The 27,660-nt window shown below is 36.5% G+C and overlaps 1 protein-coding gene across 2 annotated transcripts; it reads right to left on the reverse strand.

The window, feature by feature from the left end:
* On the reverse strand, positions 1-26,899 carry LOC129233010 (uncharacterized). 2 transcript variants are annotated; one of them, XM_054867091.1, is made up of 2 exons: positions 26,733-26,899; positions 1-5,285 (listed from the first exon to the last, which is right to left on the reverse strand). In XM_054867091.1, exon 2 carries the CDS (start codon positions 5,200-5,202, stop codon positions 133-135), a length of 5,070 nt encoding a protein of 1,689 aa, XP_054723066.1. In that variant the 5' UTR covers positions 5,203-5,285; positions 26,733-26,899; the 3' UTR covers positions 1-132. The 2 variants fall into 2 exon arrangements, with proteins under 2 accessions (XP_054723066.1, XP_054723065.1); XM_054867090.1 differs by lacking the exon at positions 26,733-26,899 and adding an exon at positions 14,984-15,040.
* Between the last annotated feature and the right edge of the window lie 761 nt (positions 26,900-27,660).

Raw genomic sequence — 27,660 nt, forward strand, 5'->3', positions numbered from 1 at the left:
TACAATAGAAATATAGAATTTAATTTGTTAACTGTTGAAATTACAGCAAATTTTTCACCTCTTCTGGAAGTGATTAAAGTCAAAAAATAGGGAAACTATGAATTTCAAGTTAAAGAGCGAGACTTTTCCTACTTAAGTGGGAAGAAAAGAAGAAAAATAGGAGAAGTAGGACGAAAACGAGCTCTGCGATTGTGCGTCCTTTTCTGCGTGATGAAAGTTGCCTAAAATGAGCATCTCGCCCGGTACGGCCACTTTTTCAAAATTAATGTAATTATCTTTTGGGAAGAGCAAATTTTTAATCGCGAACAACGAGACTGGAGCAAAGCTGATCTTGTCCAGATATAGCACGATTTTCGGAGGAACTTGATGCTGTAATATTTTATTAATTTTGGCTCCCTTGTCATCCTCACCACAAAGGCCCCCTCCGGATACATGGCCACTGGCAATCAGGGTCGAGTTCTTTATTTTCGAGATAAAAGTTTGGTCACGCTCAGCGCCCTCTATTACATTTTCTATGACAGCACTGACGTTCGAGAGTATCTTGGTCTGAATATCTTTCTGACTGTAAGAATGACCTGTAAACAAAGCGTAGATATCACGATATTCAATAACCTTAGTCACGTGCTCCTTCGAGGACAATAGTTTAATCTGTCCGTCACTCTGTGGCTTCATTGTCATCCCCGATAAATTCCAAGTGATCTTATTTTCCGGGAGAGAGTAGTCATAGGATACGCTGTCGGGATAACCGCCGTCAAAAAAATTCATGTAATTCAACGAGCTCAAATCAATGTCGGTAGCTGAAACGGGCGCATTGGTGAACTCCCCGTACCATTTTTTACTGTCTAGGGATTCTTTTCCTATCAAACTCCACCCTTTAGACTTATCCAAGCTCTGTGGCAGAACTTCCGAAAAGAATAAGCCACTGCGGACGAGCAGCGAAGTCTCGCTGCCTTCCGGTAACGGTTCGGGCACGTTGTTTAGGTAAGCCTGAGTCTCGTTTTTGAGAGCGCGATTTCCCGTTTGGATGAAGAGCTGCAAGATGCCCACGTTGCCTTCCGTCTTCAACAACTTAAACAGAAATCCGTTCGGCTTCATGGCGTCGGTGACGGGACTGTGAGTGAGGTCTAGCCTGTTGATGAGATACTCCACTCTGTTGTCAACGAAATAAGCCTTGATTTTTCTACTCAGCTCGACCTTCTCCTCGTCACTTATTTCGATGTCTTCCACGCTGAAAGCACCCTCGGCCATGTTTAGCTTTACGTCCAACGTGTTGTTGCCCTCCGGAGTCCTTCCCGACACCTTCGACAGTTCGACATAGGCGGTGAGCGTGTTTCCCGCTATGCTGACCTCTCGATCACACTCCTCCGGATTGTCTTCGTACCTATCGCACTTGGTCAACGTTCCCTTTTCAATCGGCATCGCCAGCTTGACAGTCTTGGCATTGTTCTCATCAAAAGTTAACAGCGGGTAACCGTATTCCAAGTGGAACTTTTTGATCGTCGTGACTCGACTCGTTTCTTTGATTTCCGTGACTGCATCGATAATGTTTCCGTACGTGGTGTTGTCCTTGAGATCGTCGTACTGGTCCCGTAATGCCCTGTTGATCGGTTCGAGTGCCATATTGAAGACGACATCCCAGCCGTTGGTCGCGTTGTTAGCGTCGTATAACGTTTTGATTAGGCTGTCCTGCGAACCTCTAATGCCAGCTTGTGCCACGGCGTTTCTGTGCAGAGTTTCGACTTTTAAGGCACGGGCGACGATTTGCGCACCATCTACGACTCTTGTCGGCGCATCGACGATTCTGGCTTTGACGGTGAACTTCAGCCGGATGTCGACGGTAACGCCGTTTTCGAAAACCAGTCCGCGATTGATCTGTGTTTTGGGCAGCGATACCGACCAGGATCCGAAAGGCGTAACGCAGTTCACCCCTTCGGACCACGAGTTTCCTTCGTCGGCGAAATTCGGCTCTCCCGTAGCCACGTCGTACTCGTAAGTGCGTTCGCGCCGTGGGGTGTGAAAGCGAATGTTTTCGCGATCGACGTTGCGGTCGACGAAGGGCTTGTTTTCGAAAGTCAACTTAACGAGGAGTTTTCCACTTTCGGTAGATTTTACGCCCACGACTTCGGCGACTGCAGATAGAACGCGAAGGTTGACGTATTCCCTAAATCGAGGATGGTTGGGATCGATCGTGATCTCGAACGCACTCCCGTTGCTGACGCTATCGGCTATCACCCCCTTGATGTCGATGCCGATGGGTTTGGTCGTCGAAGCTTGATACTGCAGCAACAGGGATTTAGCTCTTTCCGTTTCCTGGCTTTGCGTGATGCGAGAGCGCATGAGAGTCAACAGACTATAACTCGCTATCGGCGTCGGATTCTGCAGCCACGCGTACTGCAAAGCACGATCCTGAATCAGAAAAGATTTAGCCAATGTCGCGAACATCTGCTGGCGCTGGTAGTCCAAACTGCGGGTCAATCCGACGAGGTCGATGGACTCTCTGTCCAGCTCTTGAATTTTCTTTGGATGTAAGGTGCCGACTAACTTTTCCAGGCGGTCTGCTTCACGCTTACTCAATGATTTTTGGCACCGAGTGGTGTAAATGTCGCGCTGGATCTGCAGCAGATTTGACTGAGCACTGGCTAGTGCCTTGCCACGGGCAACGAGGGTCTTGAAAGCGTTAACGACTCCGTCTTTCTCGGGAATACTCGGTCCATAAGCCATTACTGTACCCAAATTTAGGAGCAATTCTTCCCAATGTAACACTGTTATATCGCCATAACCCTTGCCGTCCATGCCATCCAGCGCTTTTTGGGCGTCATCGATATTCTGTATCGAGCCAGACAGTGAACTGTAGACTTTCATCGCGGCATTAAGCACATTCAGCAGCTTCTGGACACGCTGTGCTATTGTGCACAGCTCTTTTACTCCCTCAAGCGTACTGGACGGAATTGCAATGGCAGTGCCCAAGCTAAAAATGTTGGTTACTACGTCTAAGCCGCACTTGATGGCTTCCATAGTTTCCCATTTTTCAACAGCAGCTTTGTATCTTTGCCCAGCGTTATCGACTTCAACTTGCTGCTCGAAAACACAATTCGATAAAGCTTCGATTTTGTTCTGCTGAGCCTTGGCTTCTTTCTCATTTGCAGCAACGACAGAATCGTAGTAACCAGACAAGTCTTTTGATGATTGAGCATTCGCTTTGATCAGACCAACGAGTAGTTTCCCGGACTGTACAATATTTTCGTTTAAAGTTTCGGCAGTGACGTTCGTTAATTCGGCTAGTCTGCGTTGATTAATTTGGATGGTGTTTTCATTTATTTCACGCTGGATTTCTTGGAGGAAATTCAGAATTTTCTTCACTGAAGTTTCGTACTCGGTCGCCGGTAAAATCGGCACGAATGCCCCATATCCGCAGTTGGGGGAGTAGTTGCTCAAGTCGAGCGCTCGGAAGCGCAGAGTCAGCAGGTCTCCGTCTTGGGTATCTGACGGAATGACCTTCCCGACCCATTTCAGGTAGCCGCGGGCGAGCTGTTGCGTTGGGCTATCACCTTCTGTGCCAGTTTGTACTCCGAGGACAGCCTCACCAAATGCCAGCGAAAACTCGATACTGTCTTTCAAGTCCGATAAATAGGCGGCATTCGGCGGTCGCCTGACGTCATCGGTGACAGACGGCCAGCCATTTTCATCCAAATCGTAGCGTAAACCGTCGGCTACCAGAAAATGTTTATTCCCGTCGACGGTCTGGAAACGTGCCACGCCGAGGAAATGCTCGCAACCGAGCTGCAGACCATCGAATCCTTTTCGACTCAGCGAGATGATGTTGGGTCGACCGGTTGCCCTCATGTCCAACTTGTATCCGAATAATCGGACATTTTCTCCAGGCAAATCGACAGCTTCCTTTGACGTGCCGCTGATGACATATCCGTAAGAGGTAAAAAATTTCACTTCTTCCTGCGTCCTAAACTGCATTCCATCCAGGTCTAGTCGCGCTTTGTAGACATTGATGGTCGGAGTAGCGATGGTCGAAACGACACCGGGTGTGTCTTCGAGAATCATTTTAGAAAAATCAGGGTCGGCTCGCGGTTTGAAATTAGGATTAATGGCGTCACCGAAAACTGTCGACATGGCTCTTTTAAAAATGCGACGCCACAAGGTCGCTCGCCTGTCCTCGGTAACTGTTGATAGTGGGGCGAGGGTAAGTCCGATAGGTGCCTGTCCCGTGAGATTTTCATTCAACCACGTGCGAGAGACACCGGTATCTTCGCTGAAAATCTGGAACACGCTGTCGTGTTTGGCCCAAAAGTTCTCCTTCCACAACCCTTTGCTCAAGCTATTCCGAAATGCTTTGCTATTGCTGAAGCAGAGAATATTCCCGTACTTTTTCACGTAGCCGAAATGCCCCGCATTTGCATCCGTTGTATAATACGCGAACTCGGCAGCCGCACAGCCAGCGAAATCGTTTTTTTCAAAACTTTCTTTCACTTTCTCGAAACGTGTTGCGTCGTAAGCAAACACTTGGACAACTTGGTCACCAACAGACACCGACGAAACGAAGTGGGTGCCGTATTGCGCGAACTGAGCCAAGTAGGCGTTGGCGTCCTCTCGCGTCAAAACAGGGAACGTATCCTCAGTCGCCGACGCTGGAAAATGGCGCAGGCTTGCCATGGAACGCGTGAATTCGGTCTTAACCCCGATCCGGGGGTCAGGTCGTGAAACGGGGACTGTGGTCCAAAAGTCATGCTGCTTGACCGCATGAAGCACTGTCTCGTCCTGGCGAATGAGTTTGACGAGGACATAACGGAGATTGGGATCTTCCAGAGGGACGCCTATAGTGTCCGTCAGCTCTTTCGTTGCCCTTTGCCCCGTCGGCGCAGATAGTAGCAGGGGCCCTGCCGGAAGAGAAGGGGGCGCACCGTCTATAGCTGAAGCGTCATCTATCTCGTACCCAAGCAATTCAGTCATCAGACTTTCTGCAGTTTCGTGCAAGCTTATCACAGGGTAGCCCCACTCACCTCTTTCTCCAGAGGGCGCTGGAGATTGTAGGCTTATGGGTTGCTCATTCGGCCTGTTGAGGATGTCTAGCTTCCCATTCGCGGGGTTCCAGCCGGGCGCATACCCCTTCACTAGGTTAGCGGCGACTCCCAGTTCCAACTGAAGGGAGTTGCTGTGCTTTGAATCGTCGATTTTGATTGTTTCCGTCATTTTTGCTTCCCTGATCGTTTTTCTGTTGATGTGAATTTGTATTTTTATGAAGCCCCTGGCGTCATTTCGTGTCTCTTGCTTCACTGAAAAAAAAAAAAAAAAAGACAAATCAATAGGTTTCTTTTGCCAATTGAATTTTTTAACATTCACACATTCCAGAAATCATTCCTCAAGTACGTTATTTAAGTGGAAGCATAGAACTGAATACATGAATTTTAACACCAGCGTATCGAGGTCTCCAGAATGCCAATTGGTCGGTAAACTAGAACAAGTATGACATTTTCGTCGAAGTTTTGTATCAAAAAAAAGTTTAAATTTGGAAAAGAGATGTAGGGGAGGGTGGCCCAAAGCGGGTAGGTTTTCGAAGAACTCTCGAAAATTATAGTTTAGGGATTTTTATGGCAAAAACTTTGGTTTTGTTTCCTTGCAGGGTTCTTGAACTTCAAAATAAAAAGTGATTTTTGTATTCTTTCAAATCCAATATTTATTTTTTATCAAACTTTACAAACATTTGAAAAACCCGCTTTTCCCTACTTGGGAGCCTAAAGCGGGTAAGTTTACCTAATTGTGGTTTGGTACATTTGCCAATCAAACATGAAGTTATAAACAATTAAAGTAGTTGACTGGCTACCTGGCATTATATAAAAATATATAAAACAGTTGAACTTATGCAATTTCAAGTCAGCACAATTGTTTATAAAACATAAAGAAATAGCTGATTAAATTAATAGACTAATTAATTGCCATCCTAAAAAATAACATTTTAAAGCTATACCTTTATATTGAAATAGAAAATCTAAGTCAGCACAAGAGTCAAGAAATTATAAATAAATATATGATTAAATCCGGTACCCGCTTTGCCCGAAGGCACGTTTTTAAGACACACACATTAAGTTCACAGAAACAAACGAAATGGCTACCGCAGTTTGTAGGTGGATGATGTCAGAATAACATAATATTATTGACAAGCAATAAAATAAGCTGGTCTTCGACTAATCACAAGTTACAAAACTTCCTTTTTTTTTGAGCAATCAAGATTGCTTATTGTTCTCACTTAACTGTTTTGATGTCCTATGATTTTATTTTCCCACCAGCACCCTCTGCAGTACCACCGTCGACCGGCCGCCTCACGATGCTGCTCCTATAGCGAAAACCGTCTCCAGGTTGCGTCAATATCCTACACACACACGCATACACACACACACACACACACACACACACACACGCCGACACACACATACAAACACAACACACACTCGAACACATACACACACGCATACATACACACACTCATGCCTGCACACAGACACAAACACATATCCTTACACACACATACACATTCCCTCCCCCCACACAAATACTCATACACACAACTACCCACACACTCAGACCTGCACACAGACACAAACACATATGCCTACACACACATACCCCCTACCCACAAACACACATACCCCACACACACGCCTACATGCACACACACACACACTCGTGATTTCGAAAAACATAATTTGAATTCAAAAGGTCAAAATTCAAATCAATTTTTTTTATTTTTATTTATTTTTTTTAAAGAAATGTTATGTATGTATCATTTTTTGTTTAGTTTTAAACCTGGTTGCGCCCTGCCGCTTCACTGCTGACTCGCTGGGACTGATTAAAACACGGAAGTGTTCATGTAAACACGACATACGTATGCATCGCCGCGTATATACCAGGGGGGGGGGGCATACCAAGGCCTACCCGCTTTGGGCCACCCTCCCCTATGGCAAGATATTACTCCCAAACAGTTTAAGGGGTCTAAGGACCCTTAACCTTCAAAATGTTAGATTTCTGGAAAAAATATATCGACTGGAAAAAATATATGTTATGCCTGATTTAATTCTGAACAATTTGATTCCTTATTTATTACCATACGCAAAAAACTTTTCAAGTTATCGAAAGAAAGCGTATACTTTCCCCATAGAGATTTATGTTAACAGCAGCTGTTTAAGCCTCTTTTTCTCGGGTGCCGGTTTCTCAGGTTTCTCGTTTTGAGCGCATATCTCAGAAAGTTTCTTATATATTTCCATAAAACTTTTTGTGCATGTTTGTCTGGTTTATTTTTATGATCTAAACCTAAATTTATTTATTTTTTTTAAAATTATTTATTATTTTTTTTTTGAAATTTTATAAGTTAATATCAAAATTTTCCAAAATTTTGGGGGGGAATATATATATTTTTTAATATTAACTTTTACTTTTAGTTAAAATTTAGGTTCAGATCATAAAAATAAACCAGACAAACATGCATGAAAAGTTTTATGGAAATACATAAAAAACTTTCTAAGATATCATGCGCGCAAAACGAGAAACCGGCACTTGAGAAAAAGAGGCTTAAACAGCTGCTGTAAACATAAATCTCTATGGGGAAAGTTTACGCATTTTCACGATAACTTGAAAAGTTTTTGACGTATGGTAATAAATTAGGTTTTAAATTGTTCAGGTTTAAATTATGTATAACATATATTGTTTCCAGAAAATAGAAAATTTTGAAGGTTAAGGGTCCTTAGACCCCTTAACTATTATTGCAAATCACATAATTGTTAAAGTAAATGAGTGACGTCAGACTGGTTGGTAAGAAATCTACTACAATGCATCTGCTTTACAAGAACTACTGAAGAGTAAATTGCAAGACAGTAAATATCTTTCCGGATTTTCGCATTATTCAACTGGGACTTTTTAATAATTGGCCAAGTCTGCTTGGCTATGTAACTATGAAGGATTAACATTCCTGTCTTTTCCAAATGTGAAGCAAAAACTAATTCCTTTAAATGCTCATTTCCTATCAAATATTCAACGTTTATGTTACAAATGACCGCACAATCCTTTTTACTGTATGTTGTCTGGTTTTTTGTGAATGGACGACATTTTATGAGCATCTCTACGCGCCATAAGCAAAAAACATGCAAAATAAATAGGGATTTGTGAAAACAAATGCCAATACCTTTGTGGATGCATGAGTTTAGTTTTATGAAGATACATAAAACTATACTCTGTTTGCAAAAAAAAAAAAAAAAAGTAAAACCATGAGGGAATCATCCGAATGAAATGAAATTTGCAGTAAATGGCTGTAGTGGGAAGTTGAAAACAGTGCATAATTGTTTAATGCATGCTTCAAGCAGATAATTGCAGTGGAAGTCCGTCCTTTGAAGCTGGACGTCGACTAACCAAATCCGAAATCCCACACAAGCTGAATAAGCAACATATAAGAGAAGTAAAAAGCCACGGAAGAAGTTGCAAGTGTCGTACTGAAAAGAAATCTCGAACATTTCTCGTAACTATAAGGAAGGGGCCGACTTTGGGCTCCAGCGCTATGGATGTACTCGTTACTACTCAGATTAGCCTCTACCCGTAGCTGCTGAGTTGGCCATGATACGAAATAGTCCCCCCGATCATAACTCGGCCATTATGACGTTAGATAACGCACTCTGGAAGGCAGCGTTCACCGGCACAGCGTATAACACGAATGCGGCTATCACGAACCCGCAAACTAAAGCTGGATTCGTCCGAGAACATAACGTGTTGCCAATCAGCTGGCAGGTGCAGTGCTTATGAGCCTATTGCTGAAGCAGCCCTCGATGCTTTTGTGGAGGGAGTGAACTCACCCCACCAAGATCTAATTGAAATAGCGCCCTATAGTCGCTGAGTGTAATAAGAGTCACGATGCGCACGAACGCATACTTACAGTTGATTATGGAGCATCTTGATTTATTTATCTCCATGGTGAAAATATACAAATGAGTTCCTCAACCAGCTGTTTACCGGGCGAAACTTTTAAATAGCCAGAGGCATGGCAGTCAAGATTCGGATTTCCGGATGTTAGAACGGCGGCCAATAAAATGAAAAGTCAAAAACTATGAAGTAATAATAATTATGAAGTGCTGACCACAAGACAAATTGAAATAGTAGTTGACTTGCGGACCCCCTTGTGTATTTGCAAGGTGCCTCACGTTTAGTGCGCAGAAATCGAATGCGCATAGCAAACTTTTGTTGTCACACATCAGTTTATGTTTCAGCATGAGCGGATTTCCACCTTGAATGGCTCTGTTTAGAAAGTAAGAACTGTTTTTGCCACCTTGAATGGTACTCTAATTAAGATAGAAACAAGGTTCGAACGTCCTTTCAAGCAGATGAAAACGGAGTAATTTTTTAAATCATTAAAAAAATTGCAAAATTTGACGATTTTTGTGTCCCGGACCCCCTTAAAGGATATTAAAACGGGTCCGAACGTTTTGTTCGTTGAACCGGTAATCGTTGTAACGGGATTTCACTTTTTTTCTTATTCCTCTTTCAGAGAGATGCTAACTTCAACTAAGAATAACTTCATAATCATTACTAGACATCTTTAAGAACATTAAGCGAATGCTTAAACAAGTATATTAGTGGCCCCTTTTTTACCACTAATATACTATGTTCATTACACAATTATATTAGTGGCAAAAAGGGGAGGGAAACTGCAATTCTGAGCAAGTAAATTACACTTCAAAATAGTTCTAGACAAATTTTTTTAGCACTATCTGAAGAATCTAATAGGGTTAGAGCTCCATTACTCTTTGTCAATCTAGAAATTTCAGCAATCAATAGAAAAAAAAATAGGGTAAAATTTTAGGCTGTACTTTCCTGATAGTGGTTCACTCATTTGTTTCAGAAATATAAACCTTTCCGTATTAAAACCCAAGTTACAGATAAATACAAAAAACTGCTACAGTTGTCGGAGCACTGAAATCCAGGGCTCGGCCACGTGTGAATGCAGGAGTCGGCCGTTTCATTTTCATTAGTCTTATGAGATACTAGTGGCACCCGCACGGCTTTGCCCGTAGTAGAAAATTAAAAGTCATTTGGTTCGCCTGTATATTAAAAAATAATGGATGATGAAGTTCTCGCCAATTGGCTATGTTAAATGGATCGCCCATGTTACGGTTCCACGTTATGATGATTTCGTAATTTACTATTCCACGTTGTGATCATTTGCTCGGAAATTTTTTTTCTTAAAATTGGTATAGAAAAAGAACAAAATCTAATTTTCGAAAAATCGCTTCGAGGTTCGCACCCCCATGCTACAAACTAACTTTGTGCCAAATTTCATAAAAATCGGCCGAACGGTCTAGGCGCTATGCGCGTCACAGAGATCCTGACAGACAGAGAGACTTTCAGCTTTATTATAAGTAAAGAAGAGCGAAAGGATTTCTGCCCAATCTAAGGCGAAGTTGACTGCACAGCATCATGAATTACCCCAGCAATTCCGAAAGGATTCAGCAATCCCGTTGTCCTCGCAAAGTTTATCTTTGGGTTATCTTTCCGACTGCAACCAGCTTGGACATATGCATCACATCCCAATACCTTTTTACTTCCTTTTACAAAAAAGGAAGTATTGTATTCGCGAAAAAAATTTCACTCAAAAATCGACTTTAATTTCCATTTTACTCACCCCCGAATCAATGTTGAGTTTTTTTCTTTCAACTCGACCACACGTGGATATATGCCTAGCAACGTACAGACACCCGAAAAATCCATTTTGACGATCCCCGAGTTAATTAGAACGCGTTTTCTCGTAACGTCTGTATGTACGTATGTGTGTATGTCGCATAATTCAAGAACGGAATGTCCTAGAAAGTTGAAATTTGGTACTTAGACTCCTAGTAAGGTCTAGTTGTGCTTCTCCCTTTTTGGTTGCATTCGGATGCTCCAAAGGGGTTTTTTTGCCCCTTTTTGGGGGGAAATCATTGTTAATTTCGATGTAAACTCAAGTGGTGTTATAATTTGGCGGACACTTGGCAATATATCGCCAGTCTTTTAATCGCCAACTTGGCGACAAATTTGGCGATAATTTTTTTTAAAATCAGGTTTCAATTTGGCTACTGTTTATCATCATACAATTTTGATACGGCATCAGCCGTAATATGGAAAATGCTACAAGTTTAGAAACATTTAATTTCCCCTGCTGTTTTTACTTCCTTTTACAAAAAAGGAAGTATTGTATTCGCAAAAAAATTTTCACTCAAAAATCGACCTTAATTTCCATTTTCCCCGAATCAATGTTGATTTTTTTTTTTTTTTTTTTCGACTCGACCACACGTGGATAAGTGTCTAAGAACGTATAGACAAGCAAAATATCCATTTTGACGATTCTCGAGTTAATTACAACGAATTTTCTCGTGACGTCTGTATGTACGTATGTATGTCGCATACTCAAGAATGGTATGTCCTAGAAAGTTTAAATTTGGTACGTAGACTCCTAGTGGGGTCTCGTTGTGCACATCCTTGTTTAGTTGCATCAGGGAGTTTCTAAAGGGATCTTTTGCACCTTTTTAGGGGAAATTCATTGTTAATTTCGATGCAAACTCAAGTGGTATTATAATTTGGCGGGCACTTGGCGATATATCGCCCGTTTTTTGTTCGCCAAGTTTTATCGCCACCTTGGCGACAAATTTGGCGGATTTTTTTAATTTTAAATCTGGTTTCACTTTGGCCATTGTTTGTGATATTTAAAGAGTTAACTATTGAATCACATTAAAATTGCCGATAATGGGGAAATAACATTAAATTGGAGTAAAAGGAACTCATGTGATGCACACATCAGCTCGTTTCACGTCCATCACAAAGAACGATCACACACACAGTATACAATAAATCATCAATTTTGAGAGGAAAATCACATTTCACTACCTCAGTTAACCTGTAGGGTGGTTCGAAAAAAATCGATCTTTTCAATTTTGGAATCGCGTTACCTCTCAAACGTGGCAGTTTGGTACCCTCCATCGGGGAAAAATAATAAAACAATTCTAAGTTGACATCTTCAGTTCGCGCATAATTTGAAAAAATATGCTAAAAATTGAATTTTTCAAAAATTAATTAAATCAGTTTTTTGTAATTTTTCACAACGCAACAACCATAAATTGTCATTATATCGCTTAGTTTAAGCCTAAAAAATATTTCACAGCTTTTACATAAGATCTTTCAGTTCGCGCATACGCTTTAGATTGGGCACAATTTAAGGCATATGCGCAAACGAAACAACAAATGTAAAAGCTATAAAAAAAATTTTTTAGCTTCAAACTGCACCATATACTGACAATTTATGGCTATTGCGTTATAAAAATATAAAAAAACTAATTTTATTATTTTTTGAAAAATTCAATTTTGAACATATTTTTTCAAACATTCAACCTTATGCGCCATGCGCGAACTGAAGATGTCAACTTAGAATTTTTTCATTTTTTTCCCCCATGGAGGATACCAAACTGCCACTTTTGAGAGGGACGCAACTCCGAAATAAAACAGCTGATGTGTGCATCACATGACTTCCTTTTACTCCAACTTAATGTCACTTTCTCATTATTGGCAGTTTTAATGGGATTCAATAGTTTACTCTCTAAATATCACCAACAGTGGCCTAATTAAAACCAAATTAAAAAAAAATAATAATAATTAAAAAAAAAATTGCCAAATTTATCGCCAAGTTGGCGAAAAAACTTGGCGATCAAAAGACTGGCGATATATCGCCTAGTGTCCGCCAAATTATAACACCACTTGAGTTTACATCGAAATTAACTATGATTTCCCCCCAAAAAGGGGCAAAAGACCCCCTTTGGAGTATCCGAATGCAACTAAAAAGGGAGGTGCACAACTCGACTTCACTAGGAGTCTAAGTACCAAATTTCAACTTTTTTTAGGACATTCCATTCATGAGTTATGCGACATACATACACACATACATACGTACATACAGACGTCATGAGAAAACTCGTTGTAATTACCTCGGGGATCGTAAAAATGCATATTTCGGATGTCTGTACGTTCCTAGGCAAATATCCACGTATGGTCGGGTTGAAAAATAAACTCAACATTCATTCGGGGGTAAGCAAAATGGAAATTAAGGCCGATTTTTGAGTGAAAATTTTTTCGCGAATACAATATTTCCTTTTTTGTAAAAGGAAGTAATAAGTCTATTTTTTTTCGAACCACCCTTGTATCTAGTCGACTAGTTTTCTTTCTTCTGATGCAGCATCTGATAATAATCTATCATTATGAATTTTAGACAGTGCATTTATCATAGCCCTCTTGGGACACTGACTCTTTTTTTTTTTTTTTTGATACTTTAGATACCTAAAAAAATGGACTTTCTTTGAAAAGCTGCGCCACAAACAAAGTAAATTTCTGAGTAACATTCAAAAATAACGTCTATTTAAAAAGGAAAACAATTCGAAGCATCAGCAGAAGCCTCCCAGAGGGGTGTCCAGAAAAGACGAAACACTTTTTTTCCAACATAATTGGCCCACCCCTTTGTCACAAAGTTTCGCACTTCACCTTACCCTCTCCCCTCCCTTGTCATACGTGAACCAAAAAGCAATTCCCCTCCCTCCCACTTGCCACAAACGATCATAATTTTGCTAACCGCTCCCCCCTCCCCCCAACATTTAATCGTGACATTATTTGAGGTCGATCCTTTAGAAATTAAACGATTTCCTTCATGTTGAGGAAATAAATGATATTTTCAAAACTATCGAAAATATCCGATATTTTGAGATAGATCGCATATTTGATAAGCAGGGTGTAACAAAAGTCCTTGATACATTAAAAAAATTCATAGAAAACCAACAAATTGTCGTATCAGCATACACTAAAGTCTTCAAAACAGTAAATGCATCCTCAAATCACTCTTTATTATTGCAATATGTAGACTTAAAATCAATGTTTCCTTCATTATTTGTAGCTAATATTTCATTTTACATTTTAATCAATTTTCATGGAATTAATTTAGCATTAGCTGTTTTACTTATTTTTCTTCTGTTAGCTATTTTTTCAGTTCTTTTATTCAGAAAAAAAAAAAATATGCATTGGTTGGTGCACAGTCATTAGACATTTTCTTTTTTTATGACCATTGTTTAATATTTAATTAGGCACTTTTAATATGAATTAAAACTGTTGCATTAATACTAATAATTTTATGAATATAAACTAAAAAGGAATGTCATATTACTTTGCTGCATTAATGATGTAATACATAATAAAAACATAGCACATAACTTTTTGGTTATTTTTAATATTAAATGAACAATATTAGTATGATTAATACAATTTTTATACTGAAAGTACCGTAGTTATTAAAAATAAATATCAGAAATATATTGTATATCACGATCTGTATTGACTGATATATATATCGGAAAACCCTGATTTGCCTAAATAGAACTCAGGGTTCTGGAACCTTTGGTAAAGCAGAAAGTCTAGCATAATCGCAAAACATTCATGGATAATTATAAAGTATTCTATCTAAGTTTAGAAAATATTTAAAATTCAATGATCAGTAGGTAAAACATCATCAGGTGAAATATACACAAGAAATTCAACAAATGAAATTATAAGCCTAAATATTTATTGCTTCTTTTTTATTTTTAGTTGTGGCCTTTTGAAACAATCTTTAACTGTGCAAGAAATTGTTTTCTCGGAGAGCAATGTTGTTTCACTCATTCCTTCAGACTAAAAATTTGGACTTTTTCCCGATCCGTAGCAAAGAAAATTAATTATAAAAAATTTAAACGACAAATTTACCAGCAGTAAGCAAAGCAATGTTGGTTGTAAAAATTGCGCCACTTCTACAGATCCATCCTAGTGACACGAAACGGGCAGAAATAACGAATCAAATTTGCAAACAGTTCCAACAATTTCAGCTTCATGGAGTACAAACGAACCAGAAAAAAAATTTCTTATTCCTTTGAGCAAGAAATAATTAAAATCCTACCTTTGGAACTCTGAATCAGTACTCGATTGCTTTAGAGGGACGATGTTCTCAGTGAGATGTTCTACGTCGGTGAACGATACATCACCATCGGCTGAAGGATCGAAGGAAGTGCCGTAACGAGCTTTCCACCAGAGAAGTATCCGGAAGTATCCCTACGCGAGCGGGAAGTCGGGCTGTCTCAATGAATGTATTAAAAATGGATGATAATGTTCAATGTTGGGAGAAATTGTTTCTCAAATGCGAATCTCCTTATTTTGGATATGTTTCATCTTATGACACTGCTAAAAAACTAATTCACACATTTGAGATCGCTACAAACACCAAATATGTTTTTCAATTTAAGAGGTCGACCGTGAAAGATGATACAGGTATGTACAAGTTTATTGTTTATATTAAACGTAAACATTTGTAAAATTCGAATTATAAATATGAAAGTATTATCTAGATAAATATAACTTTCCTTTGGACAGATTAAAAATAGATCTTTTAATTTGAATTTGAATATTTCTTATATACGAAGTAATTAGACATATACAATTTTGTTGGATGTTATAAGAAAACTATTGGAAAAGTGCGAACCGTAAACTACTGCCTTTTCGTGCTTTAATAGTTTGCTTGTAGTACACTCTCATCAGCTGCTCAGTTGCTAAAGCAATTGTAAATGCACGCTACAATCTACATAGTTTTTTAATACTGCTCTTAAATTGATGAGTGCTGTAAGTTTTTTTTAACTATAAAGTTGAATTTTAGAACTAAACATGTTAGTTTTCAATGCCCGAAGAAAATATTTTGATGCGTGAAATAATTGTTTATTTAATGATCAAATTTTACAAACATAAACTTCCTTTTTGTGAAATAGATAGCATTGATGCATCAGGCCATTACATCAGGTATGAAGATGGGAAACTCCAGATGAACCTGCCTAAACTGATTGAATATGATGGTGTTCCTTTCATTTGCAAGAATTCTGAGCTATTTCAGTGTCATCGGAGTGGAGTTTACAATCCAAAAGTATCCAGTAGTGAAACTGTAAGCATACATTTCTATTTCTAAATTTTTGTGTTTGAAAGATATATATTTTCAGTAAAATCCCTCCTGACGTACACTCCTTTTATGCAGACAATTTTAATTCCCGTATTCAAAGGCAAATAACATTATTAAAAGCCTGTCCTGCAGACACCCCCTCATTTTCAGACAAAAAAAGTTGTCCCGTTAGTATCCGCATTAGAGGAGTTTTAGTTTCATGTATATTTTTCATTTTAATAATAATTTTTTCTTCATTAAAAGAAGGAGGGGGTGTATAATTAGAAATGGAACAAAGCTTCCGCCAATACAAATTTGTTGCCTATCTTCTTTTTAGGATTATTATTGTATAAAATATTGTGTCTTTAAAGTTATGCTCTATTGTGTACCTTATAATAAAGCATAGCTGGGATTTATATTTATTTTAAAAGTTGGGTGTATTGGATCAAACAGCTCAGTAACTAATAACATAATCTATTTGATGTGGAAATTAATAAAAAAATAAATAGGCTATAGTAAATTTTATTTAGTAAGAAAGTATGTAAATAACTTCAGTTGTTTCAAAATGAAGCTTTTATTTTATAAGTTTTTTTTTCTTTTTTTTTATACATCAATCTGTTGACAAAATGTTACGAATTTCATAGTCATTAATTATAGTTATTAACAATCACCCATGAATGTAAACATGCAAAGAATTATCAAAAATTAATTAAAAGCTGATTTTATATTTATTAATTTTAAACCAAAATATGATATAGGTGCCCATTGCTTATGCATTCTATTTAAAGTTATAAAAAGTGTTTCAGATTAGTTGTCGTCGCATGATAAAATGTCTTCTATGTTAACTATCATCCTCTTATGTACAATTGGATCATTTATAACACAATTTTAAAATGTGATACTATGTTCACACATCAGATTTTTCAGTACAAACTCTATTTTGTCCTCATCTTTACTAATAATAAAGCTGAATGTCTCTCTGTCCGGAGGATGTCTGGATGTCTGGATATCTGTAGGATGTCTGTGACGCGCATAGCGCCTAGACCGTTCGGCCGATTTTCATGAAATTTGGTACAAAGTTAGTATAGCATGGGGGTGTGCACCTCGAAGCGATTTTTCAAAAATTCGATGTGGTTCTTTTTTTATTCCAATTTTAAGAAAAAAAACTATCATAAATTACGAAATTATCATAACGTGTAACCGTAACATGGGCACAAGCCAATGGGCGAGATACGAAATTATCATAACGTGGAACCGTAACATGAGTACAAGCCAATTGACGAGAAAATTCACAATACATTATTTGTAAATGCAGGCGAACCAAAAGACCTTTTAATTTTTCTATTACGGGCGAAGCCGTGCGGGTACCACTAGTGCTAAATAAATATCCTAATTAGTAAAATAAGATAAAACATTATACAGTACAATTTCAAATGTTCAAGGTTCTACTTAGTTCAAATGCTTCATTTACATTTTAAGTGAAATTTTGTAAAAAAATTCCATTAAAATCTGAAAATTGAAATTTTCTGTAAAACCAACTGCATACAGTAAATAATAAGAATTTATTGAGAGGTTGGTTTCAACAGTACTCCTTAAGTACACAAAACATCGACTACAATACATAGAATATGAGATGCCTTGAAGATACTAATTTGATATGTTAAATTGACCTTGATTTGCCATGAAGAACGTATTAATATCCCTTTTGGAATATCCGATTATAATCAAAAAAGGAGACGCACAACTTTGAGCTGCATCTACAAAATTTAAACCTTCCTACAACTAACAGTTTTTGTTGTAATTCAAGCTATATCCGTACTCACGCACGCACATTAATACATTCGTAAAGGCAAGACTTGTCGATTTACCCAGGCCTCGGGTAAATATGCAAAAATTATTTAACTACCCACTGGGCATTTAGTTAATCCTCTTCACTAGATATGGTTACAATCAAACACTTCAAAATCAGATGTTTGTCATGATTTACAATATGTATACGACCATTTCATTGAGAATGGCTACCAAAGAATTGAGTCCCAGTCGCCAAAAGAGTCTCAATCATGTGCCTCTTTTTTGTTAAAATACCTAATATTGTACAATGAAAACAAGCTTCTAATCCTTATATGAGTCCTCCTCTTGAGTCTCTAGACAGCATTACCTTGATCTTGTACAAATAGCTTTTTTCCCGCTGTTCATTTCAGATCAAATATTTTCAATTAAAGTAACAAAATCAATGATTCCTGGCATTGCATGTATTTATATTTTTAAATATAGTCGGGGACCACATTTAACATTTGACTCTGCGCCAAATGCGATAAAATCGTAACTTCGGCAGAAAAAATTCTCATTTGGCAAATTTATTGACAAACAAGAAATTCTCCAACATTTCCACAGAAATAAAATCTTCCTCATCCTCAAAAGATAATCAAAATTGAGTTATTACTTCGTTCTCTGATAAAAGACTTCTACAGAAAAAATGCACTAAAATCAGTTGAAGTTATTCTTTGGCCGAGACTTTTGAAATTCAACTAATACTTTTAAAATTTGGCTAATTTACTGGCTAACCATTTGAATAGTGCAGCCCCCAATAGCTAATTTTAGGATCGTGATTTTTTATTTATTTATATTTTGGTAAAATATCCATTTTTGTGTTTATGGCCTTTTACAATTCCAAACTCCGTAAAAAAAAAAAAAAATTGCATCAGGTGACAGAAATTTTCGGAGTAATAAATAAACCAAACCATGTATCAATTCGCACATTTGCGTTCAGTTAGTTTTAATTGTCTGCATTTGTATTATACAGTAATACCTGTTTACAACGATACAGTTGGGACCTAAAAAAAATATCGTAATAGACAGGTTATCGTTATAGACAGTTTGATTATTCATGCCGACATTTTGCTGGGACCAAAAAAAAAAAAAATATTGTTATAGACAGGTTATCGTTATACACAGGTTTCACTGTATTTAAACATTTGTAAAATATTTTCTTTTCTTGTATGTTTATACCTTTAGATTAAAAAGATATATCCAGTAAAACTTTGTTGTTTTTGTAGCGTATCATAATTTTTTAATTTATTGTTAATATTACTAATTACAAATATAATATTTATTTTGTGCTGCATGAATAGGTTTTTTAAAAATGGCTACCCAACGTGCAAAAGTGGCTAGCATTTTTTTCGCCTTTGGTTGACAGTGACTACCCTTCAGAATTCCTGGTCTAGAGCTGTAATATCAGCAAAACCTACTAATAAGAGTACCATTTCATTGTAAATGAAAGTCTGTCTTAAATTGCAAATAAATGTTTTCCAATAGAAAAACAAAAAAAATTTCATGTAAACATGGTATTGGTGAAGTAAACCATTAAGTTTTATTTCTTTTTAACTTTCAGGTTGATCATGAATACTTAAAGAGTAGCTGCAGGAACATTCCTCAGACAAGCAAGAAGAAAGACTGCAAAGCACGAATTCTTGTGAGAGAGATAATTAGGTTTCCAGGATATAAAATTGAGAGAAACACAGAAGCTTTTAGAAAGAAAGGCTCACGCACTCTTAGGGCCGATTTAAAATTAAACCCACAAAACGTTGAATCTGAAACACGCTACTATATGTATCTTCCACAGTTGTCGGAACATAATCATGGAAATACTGATTCTGAGAACTATGTTTTGCTTATGGATAAGCGTTTAAAGGAGAAAATTCATCAACTAGTAGGTGAGGGTATCGATTCCACATACGAAGTAAAACGATACCTTACTCAATTTGTGAACTCTAACAAAAGCATTTGGTTTCCAGATGGAGTATATCCATCTAATTCAAACAAAAGATTCTTCCCTTCAAATGATGCAATACGCAGTAAGGTTAATGTTGCAATAAAAAGACATCAATATTCAAAGATAGATCAAGAAAACTTACAATTAATGTTTCAAAACTGGAACTCTCAAGACAGGCATTTATTCCAGCCTTACATAAAAGAAACTTCCCAACAATTCCTTTTTGTGTTTCAGTCTGCATCTCAAACACATCTTATGCAGCGATATGGGAATGAGGCATGTCTATTAGATGCCACGTACAAAACATCAAACTATGCCTTACCAGTTTTTTTTGTTGCAGTTAAAACAAATGTTGATTATCAACCCGTTGCTCTTTTCGTCACCATGAGTGAAACATCAGAAGCAATCAAAGCAGCATTGCAAACGCTAAAGAATTGGAATCCTCAGTGGGAACCCAAATATTTTATGACCGACTACTCTGAGGCGGAAATGAATGCAATATGTAATGTATTTCCTAATACAGATTCATTTCTTTGTGATTTCTACAAAGAACAAAGTTGGGAAAGATGGTTGAGGGCAAAAGACAATGGAGTTACTGCTTATAAAGCTTCAATTTTAAGTATGTTAAGGGCAATCTCTCATTCGGAATCTGAAGCAGAGTTTCTTTCACACGTCGAAACTTTCAAAAATAGTGAAGAATGGAAAGACAGCATTAAACTACAAAATTATTACCTCAATACATGGGAACCAGTAGTTGAAAAATGGGTTTGGTGCTTTAGAAGTGCAGACTTCTTAATTAATATAAAAACAAATAATGGATTGGAAAGTATGAATAGTGATTTAAAAAATGGCTATTTATCTAGACACAAAAATAAATCAAAAAGTAATGTCATTAAAGTTATATGCTCAAGTTTTTTTGTTGATAAATTTCAAAGGTACTTAGATAAAAATATTAAAAGCCACAATTCTGTTAAATGTTATTCAAATAAAATTCCAAAGTTTCTCCAAAATCGTCCTCACAACTTCATTGTACACTGTCTACAAAGGATGGAAAGAAGTGAAACTATTACCAATGTTTGTCCCGGGGAGGAAAAGGACCATCTTGCAAAAAGTGAAACGACAGATCAATTTTACAAGATATCATTTCCAAGGAATGGTGACGGTGTACCAGCATGCGAATGTTTTGACTGGAAGAAGTATAGGTGGCCGTGCAAACACATGTTTGCTGTTTTAAAAGCAATAGGCAAAACATGGGAGGAAGTTGCTCCTTCCTATTTTAATTCGGCGTTCAACACTTTGGATGACTTCGCTTTAGAATTCGTACAAAGCAATGAAACAAATGTCATGTCTGTGTGCCTCCCGGATGAAACAAATGTTGAGTCTGTGTGTCCCCTGGAGCAGGCTAATGCAGGGAAAATTATCATGCCTGGAGAAAGTAATGTTGAAAATTCTTCAGAGCTAAAAAAAGAAGCATCCGAATGTCGTGTGTTGCTTAAAGAAATTTCGAGCCTCACATACAATTTAAATAGCAGAAGTGTTGCTGAAGAATTTAAAAGAAAACTGGAGGGGGTTTTGGCTTGGGCTATTCCTGCTAGCAACCAAGTAGAAGAGCTCACAACAAATGTAACCACAATTAGTTCTGATGAAAATGAATTCATTTGTAGTGAACTTCCTCGTAACAAGAGAAGGAAAACTCAAAAAAAAGTAATTTTTATCTGTCATAAACTCTGTAGCTCAGAGCCAGACTGATACAAATCCAAAAATTGTGATTTTCTGTTTATTAGTTCATTGTATGTAGATTCCTATTCCGCATTGAGCCATGTGAAGGCAATTCTAAAAGGAAAAATTCTCTGTAATTATTTACAGTGTTAAAGAGTGCGGGTCCCTTTTTTTCCATACATTTGAGATAAATGCTTTTCTTCTCTCCTGTAAAGTAGTGATTATGTGAATTTCGCTATTCTGGCTCTGAAGTACAGAACTCATGGTGGTAACGCAACCTGGAAATCGAGGAACCCTCAGGGAAATTTTGAAAAAGTCAGAGTATTTTAAAATTTTCTCAAAGTATCATCTATGAAAGTTGTAATTTTCAATCACAAAGCCGCCAAACCTTTAACATTTTCCTCCCTTACTTTTTTAATTAACTTTTTGGACACCAAAGAATTTTGTTTTTGACTTTGCCAAACAAAACTTCATAAATATTCTAAAATTATTTTTAATTGCTTCTATTGAAAAAGCTTTGAAATTAAACCCAACAAGAAAAATAAAAAATTGCGAAAAGTATCCCACAAATCGTTTCTTTCTGATGATCGCAATATTTTTGCATGCATGTTTGGAATTGATTTTTTTTTAAATAATTTTTCTTTATTGTAACATGTTAAGCTTTGTTAAAGGCTTGTAAATAAAATTTGTTTATTAATCATTAAAACCTTTATTCAGAAATGCTTAATAGAAATTCTGTGATCCTTTTACGTTTGAGTTTGCAAATGTCACCAGTGTCAAATTTTAAACCAAAAAATTTCAACTAAAGTCTTGAAGTATTTTGAATGTTAATCTGTTTTCATATAAAAATTTGTTTTTCCTCATATTTTTCGAACTATTATCTACTGCCTATGTTTCTTGCAAAAACGGCAGGTATGCTATATTAAGGTGGTTCTATCTTTTTCCAATATTATGTCGTTCTATCTAGCTATTTTTGGAGCTAAATTGGAAGGGGGAATATCAGGGAACTTTTTCTCCAGCATTTTGTTACCACCATAGAACTTATACTGACAGAATTAGCATTGTCTAGAAAAAATGATGGATGATTTATATTATATACCTATGCATTTGAATGTCTGCTTATTTTGCTTCCATTTTGATACCGTATTTTTAAATTCACATTTTATTTTTAATTAGATGTATATTGTATTTCTATGATATATTTTGTCTTGCATAATAAAATTCATATTTTAAGATTGTAACTTTTTTTTCCTCCATGCTTACATTTGTATGCTAAGCTCACCGTACTACAAATTTTAATTCATTTTATATTGCACTCATATACAACATTTTGAAAATGCACTTTTTGCAGTAAAGTCCTTGTATTTCCATATAGTGAGAAAAAGTGATGCATAAACACCAGTTTCTTATAAAGTACTCCTTAATATACTGAGTGGACACTTGGCACTGACCAAATTTTGACTGTGTTCTCGGCTATAATTAAATAGTAGTGAAAATGAAATATTTATGAGTATGATCGAAGACAAAGAATTTTTGATAGATACCAAAATTATGATCTAAATTTATAGCATACAATCAGTGGTGTAGCCAACGGGGGATCTGGACCTTCTCCAAAATGACTAAGTGTAAATATATAATTGCAGAAAAAATGCATTGTGTTGAAAACAAGAATTCTACTCAAGTAAGAAATAGGAACAAGAAAAAATATGTTTTTTATATTTCTCCTGTGCAATATATGATTTTTTTTTTTTTTTTTGAAGGAGAATTAGAACAGTAAACCGAACTAAATGGGGAGTGGGGCACGAAATTAGGGGGCGACGTAAGGCATAGAGCCTTTGAAGTACTCGTAGATAAAAATTCTGAGAACATATACCTGTTTATAATCTAACAAAAGGCACTTCTCCTTTGTTTAGTTCCCTCTTGAGGAATCTAGCATTAACTTTTGCTGCTTGTTTTAAATTCAAATGTATTCAAAATTATTACTTGTCACTAATTACAGTTAAATAAATTTTTTGTCTCTAAATTCTATTTTGCTTATTTTTTGAAGATCTGCATATTAATTTATCAAATTTCCTTAGACCCCCCCCCCCCCCGAAATGAAAATCTCGCTGCGCCACTGAATGGACCACCTCCGAAATAAAATCCTGGCTACGCCACTGCATACAATCCTTTACTGCTGCTTGACTCATAATAAATGACATTATGGAATACGAAGGGTAAGAAAAGCTCCATGTGTAAAGAGAGTGCAGGGAGAAATTTATTACTATGCATTTATTTCTGAATACTTAGTTGCGAGTTTTAAAGATAGTAAAATGTAACATCTATTATTATGCTGTACACATTGAGGGGAGTGAGTCTTGACAAGCCTATGCATTTTTTTAAAAACAATAGTTAAACTTTTCAATTGCAAGTTGAATTTTTTTTTTTTTTTTTACATTATGCAATGAATTTTTGAAATAAACAAAAATCATCTTTTGCTATGGTTGGGACAAACCTAACCTCGTTAGTTCTTAATGGTGTGATCTGCTTGATAGCTCTGCAATGCCAATCTCTTCTTCAGAACATAGGAAAATGTAAATTTACCTTGTCACTTTGCCTAATAATTGCATAAATTCTAAATTTGAAGTAAAGCACAATGTTTTACTGTTTAGGTGTAAACTTGCTATGAAAATGTAGCAGGCATCGGAACACCCTTGTCAATCAATGCCAGGAAATAAAAACTACCCGAAAATAAAATATTTTGGAGTTAAATGCAATGCCTTCATGCAAAGAAATTTACTCACCAGAAATGGCTATTTTGTCCGATTAAATGAAACTAATTAAATGATCCCATAAAAAAAAAGAAGTGATAAATTTCCACTTTTCTTATGGAGATACACAAATTTACTATAAAAAAGAAATTTCAATGCAAGTCATATATTTTTCTTTCTTTATGAACCTTAATTTTCAGAACAAATTTTAAACTTGTTCATTTTTTAAAAAGTAAGTTATATTAACTATTTCACTTTGCCCAACATTCCCCCATATAGCGAAATAACACTTCCTCGTTCTTCAGGAGTTAATACTTTAAAAAATAAAATATTGTTTTTTTTTTAAATTCCAAATAAAAACTAATGAAAACACATTTAAAAATTAAGAACGGTAATTTTTATTATTATTTTATTTATTTATTTTTTGTACATTACAACTGAAAATACTTTTGTAAAATACAGAACAGTAAATATATTTTTTATACTTGTATGTTAATCACACTCGTCATTTCTAATACTCCCATAAATTTTCTCGGATCGGGCTGGGGGGGGGGGGGAATAATAAAATAGCTCAATAATCATGCCCTTTTCCGTTTGTTATACTCCTGTTTTAAGGTAGCGAAATACGGAACTACTTCTGGTACAAACAAGAGAAAAAAGAAGGCGGAGCTAAAATGACGTCACTTCCTTCGATCCTTCAGCCGATGGTGATGTATCGTCCACCTTCTACGTCGAAACAAGGATGAAAGTATTCGTTACAGTTCATTAGGTGGTGCGGTGAAAGAAGATGGAAAAGAGACTTATACAGAGGGTTTCTCCTTTTCAATTTTTCTGAAACAAGGCATTCATCGGAGATGATTCCTTTGAGGTTGGGTTCGATGACAAACCGGTAGCTCGTCGGTTAAAATAATGACGTCAATTCCAATGCTTTAGCATTAGCTGATTTTACTAGCAGTTACGTGATCAGTCATTACCGGTTGAGCTCATCAAACCTAAGCTAATAATTATTGCTTACGTTCGACGAGAGCTACTGGTTAATTATTCACGTGACAGCAATGACGTCACTGGTTACTAACCGGGTGTTCACGAATCAATGCTTAAACTTAAGCCGATGCGTCGACCTATCTATATAGCGGCTCTACATAAAACGACATCGGAAGCAACCAGTTATTAACCGGTAGCTCTAAAGAACGTTGCAGTTAGCACCGGTTACTCACCGATCGACCGGTGGGGTTCGTCGAATGCAAGCATTGGGTATTCAGTTTGGTTTTAGTTTGGGTTAAAAAAATGGAATGGTATCATCATGTAAAAAATCACACGCACATACGCAAAAAGAAAAAAAAAAAAAGAGGAAATAACGCACGCTATAGTTTATTTATTTAGAATCTACAGCATTACATACATAGAGGACTGCTTGCCAAGAGCCTTTCCTCCGCACACAGACAGAAAAGATTTACTCACAAGAGAAGGAAATAGCACTTAAGGCACCTGCGGGGAATCGAACCCACGATCTCTGGCTTAGAAGACGAAGCTTCCACCACAGAGCTACGGAGGAACAACTGTTCATTAAACAATGATACTCAAGGCAAAAAAGGGGGGAAACTGAAATTCTACGCAAGTAACTAATATTTCCATGAATTTAAAATCCGCTTTTAAATTTTCATTTGAAAGCAGAAAATATAAAAAAGAAAACCCTCAAGTAACAAAAACATAAGGCAAACTTTTCGTAAACCAAATGAGCCGATTCCGTATCATGAGAAAACTTTCAAAACGAAGATCTACAGGGGAGAACATTTTTTTTTTTTTAATTTGGATTTATATTAAATGATTAGTTGAATCTCGAACAATGTAAAGTTATTGGAGGCTTTTCTCCTTCCAAAAATTAATTTTCAAAACTCAGGATGAAAAAACCACGTAACTACCTGGAAGCGCCTTAACAGATATGTAAAAAACCTCAAAATAATGATAAAAAATAATAATTTTAATTTTATATAACAATAAAAATATAAAACCGTTTAAACAGGTTACATTACAGCAGTTAAAACAATCACTCGTTAAAAACATTCGTTATTTGAGGAGAGGGGAAATTAGGAATAATCTGTGTGAGAAATTTATGGCCTTCTCAAATTTAGCAGCATTAGATTAGGGAAAGTTAAGGTCCAAAAAAAAAAAAAAAAATAGCACCACACACTTCTACAGAACGGGACACGAAAGCAGGGTCGTCGAGTGCTACGATGGGCCCCATGTCAGTTTGGTCCCCCTTCTGCCATTTAAATTTATAAAATTTATACTATTCCGATCCCAGATCGCCCCCCCCCCCTCAACAGCCGGGTCCCTAGTTTCCGATTAGGCTGACATAACCTCTCCTCGGCCCTTCAAGAAAGGAACGGAAATAATGAATGAACTTTGTTCCAAAAATTTCAGCTTCATGGAATACAACCGAAACAAAAAATAGAGTAATTTGAGAACATTAAAAAAATTGTACCTCCTTTGGAACTCCGAATTCGTACTTCTTTGCTTTCAAGAGACTACGTTTTTTCTACTTCGATGCAACGCTCGAATTTAGTCCAGACTTCGAAATTTATCGTTCGTGCTGCCATCTAGCGAACAACTATACGAGTAATCAACAAAAAAAATTCTTCTGACACAATTTGGAGATTTCTTTTTTTTTTTTTAACGCTTTATTCCTTAAAACAATATCAATGTTTTTTAAAAATACTAATAGGTTAAAACTATTGTTTACGCTGAAAAAAAGGAAAATATAATTTTTATCTTATATACATGATTATTTACATTAGATAGGGCTACTTAATAAAGGAAAGAGAGGAAGAATTTTATTATTTTTGGTTACATTTAGTAAAAATGGATGAATTTATATTTTATTATTTTTTTAAGGACAACAAATTGCGTTGATGATTGCTACTATTCTTAAATTGAATAATGCATAAATGTGATAAAATTCTAATCGCCACAAGTTGTTAGAAATAATAAAGTTATTCAAGAGAAAAAAAAAAAAGCCATTATACATTATTTTTCATTTGGTATATATTGAATAACTACATTGAGCATTCACATGAAATAAACTTTACATATGTAAGAGCTATAATTCAAGAGAAAAAATAATTTAAAATAGGACAAAATGAATAGAAAATAGTCAACATTCTTTAATGAATTTCATTAAAGGCTGAAAAGTAGTAATTATGTTAAGCTTATTTTTAAATGAATAATTAAATAGCTTAACTCCAAACATAAATATCCAATCCTATTTATTATGCTTAGTTTCATAGCATCTTGTTTCATATATCCTTTGCCAGTTCTTTTTTTTTTTATTTCATTGCTATAATATTTTTTCTTATTTTTGTTCAGTTTCAATTCACTTCATTTAACAACAATATGAATCATTCTTTCTTCTT

The sequence above is a fragment of the Uloborus diversus genome, unplaced genomic scaffold, assembly GCF_026930045.1.
Source record: "Uloborus diversus isolate 005 unplaced genomic scaffold, Udiv.v.3.1 scaffold_15, whole genome shotgun sequence".
Classification (NCBI taxonomy): Eukaryota; Metazoa; Arthropoda; class Arachnida; order Araneae; family Uloboridae; genus Uloborus; species Uloborus diversus.

Excerpts from the sequence above, each read along its gene's own strand:
- LOC129233010 (XM_054867091.1), bottom strand. The coding sequence starts at position 5,202 with ATGACGGAAACAATCAAAATCGACGATTCAAAGCACAGCAACTCCCTT.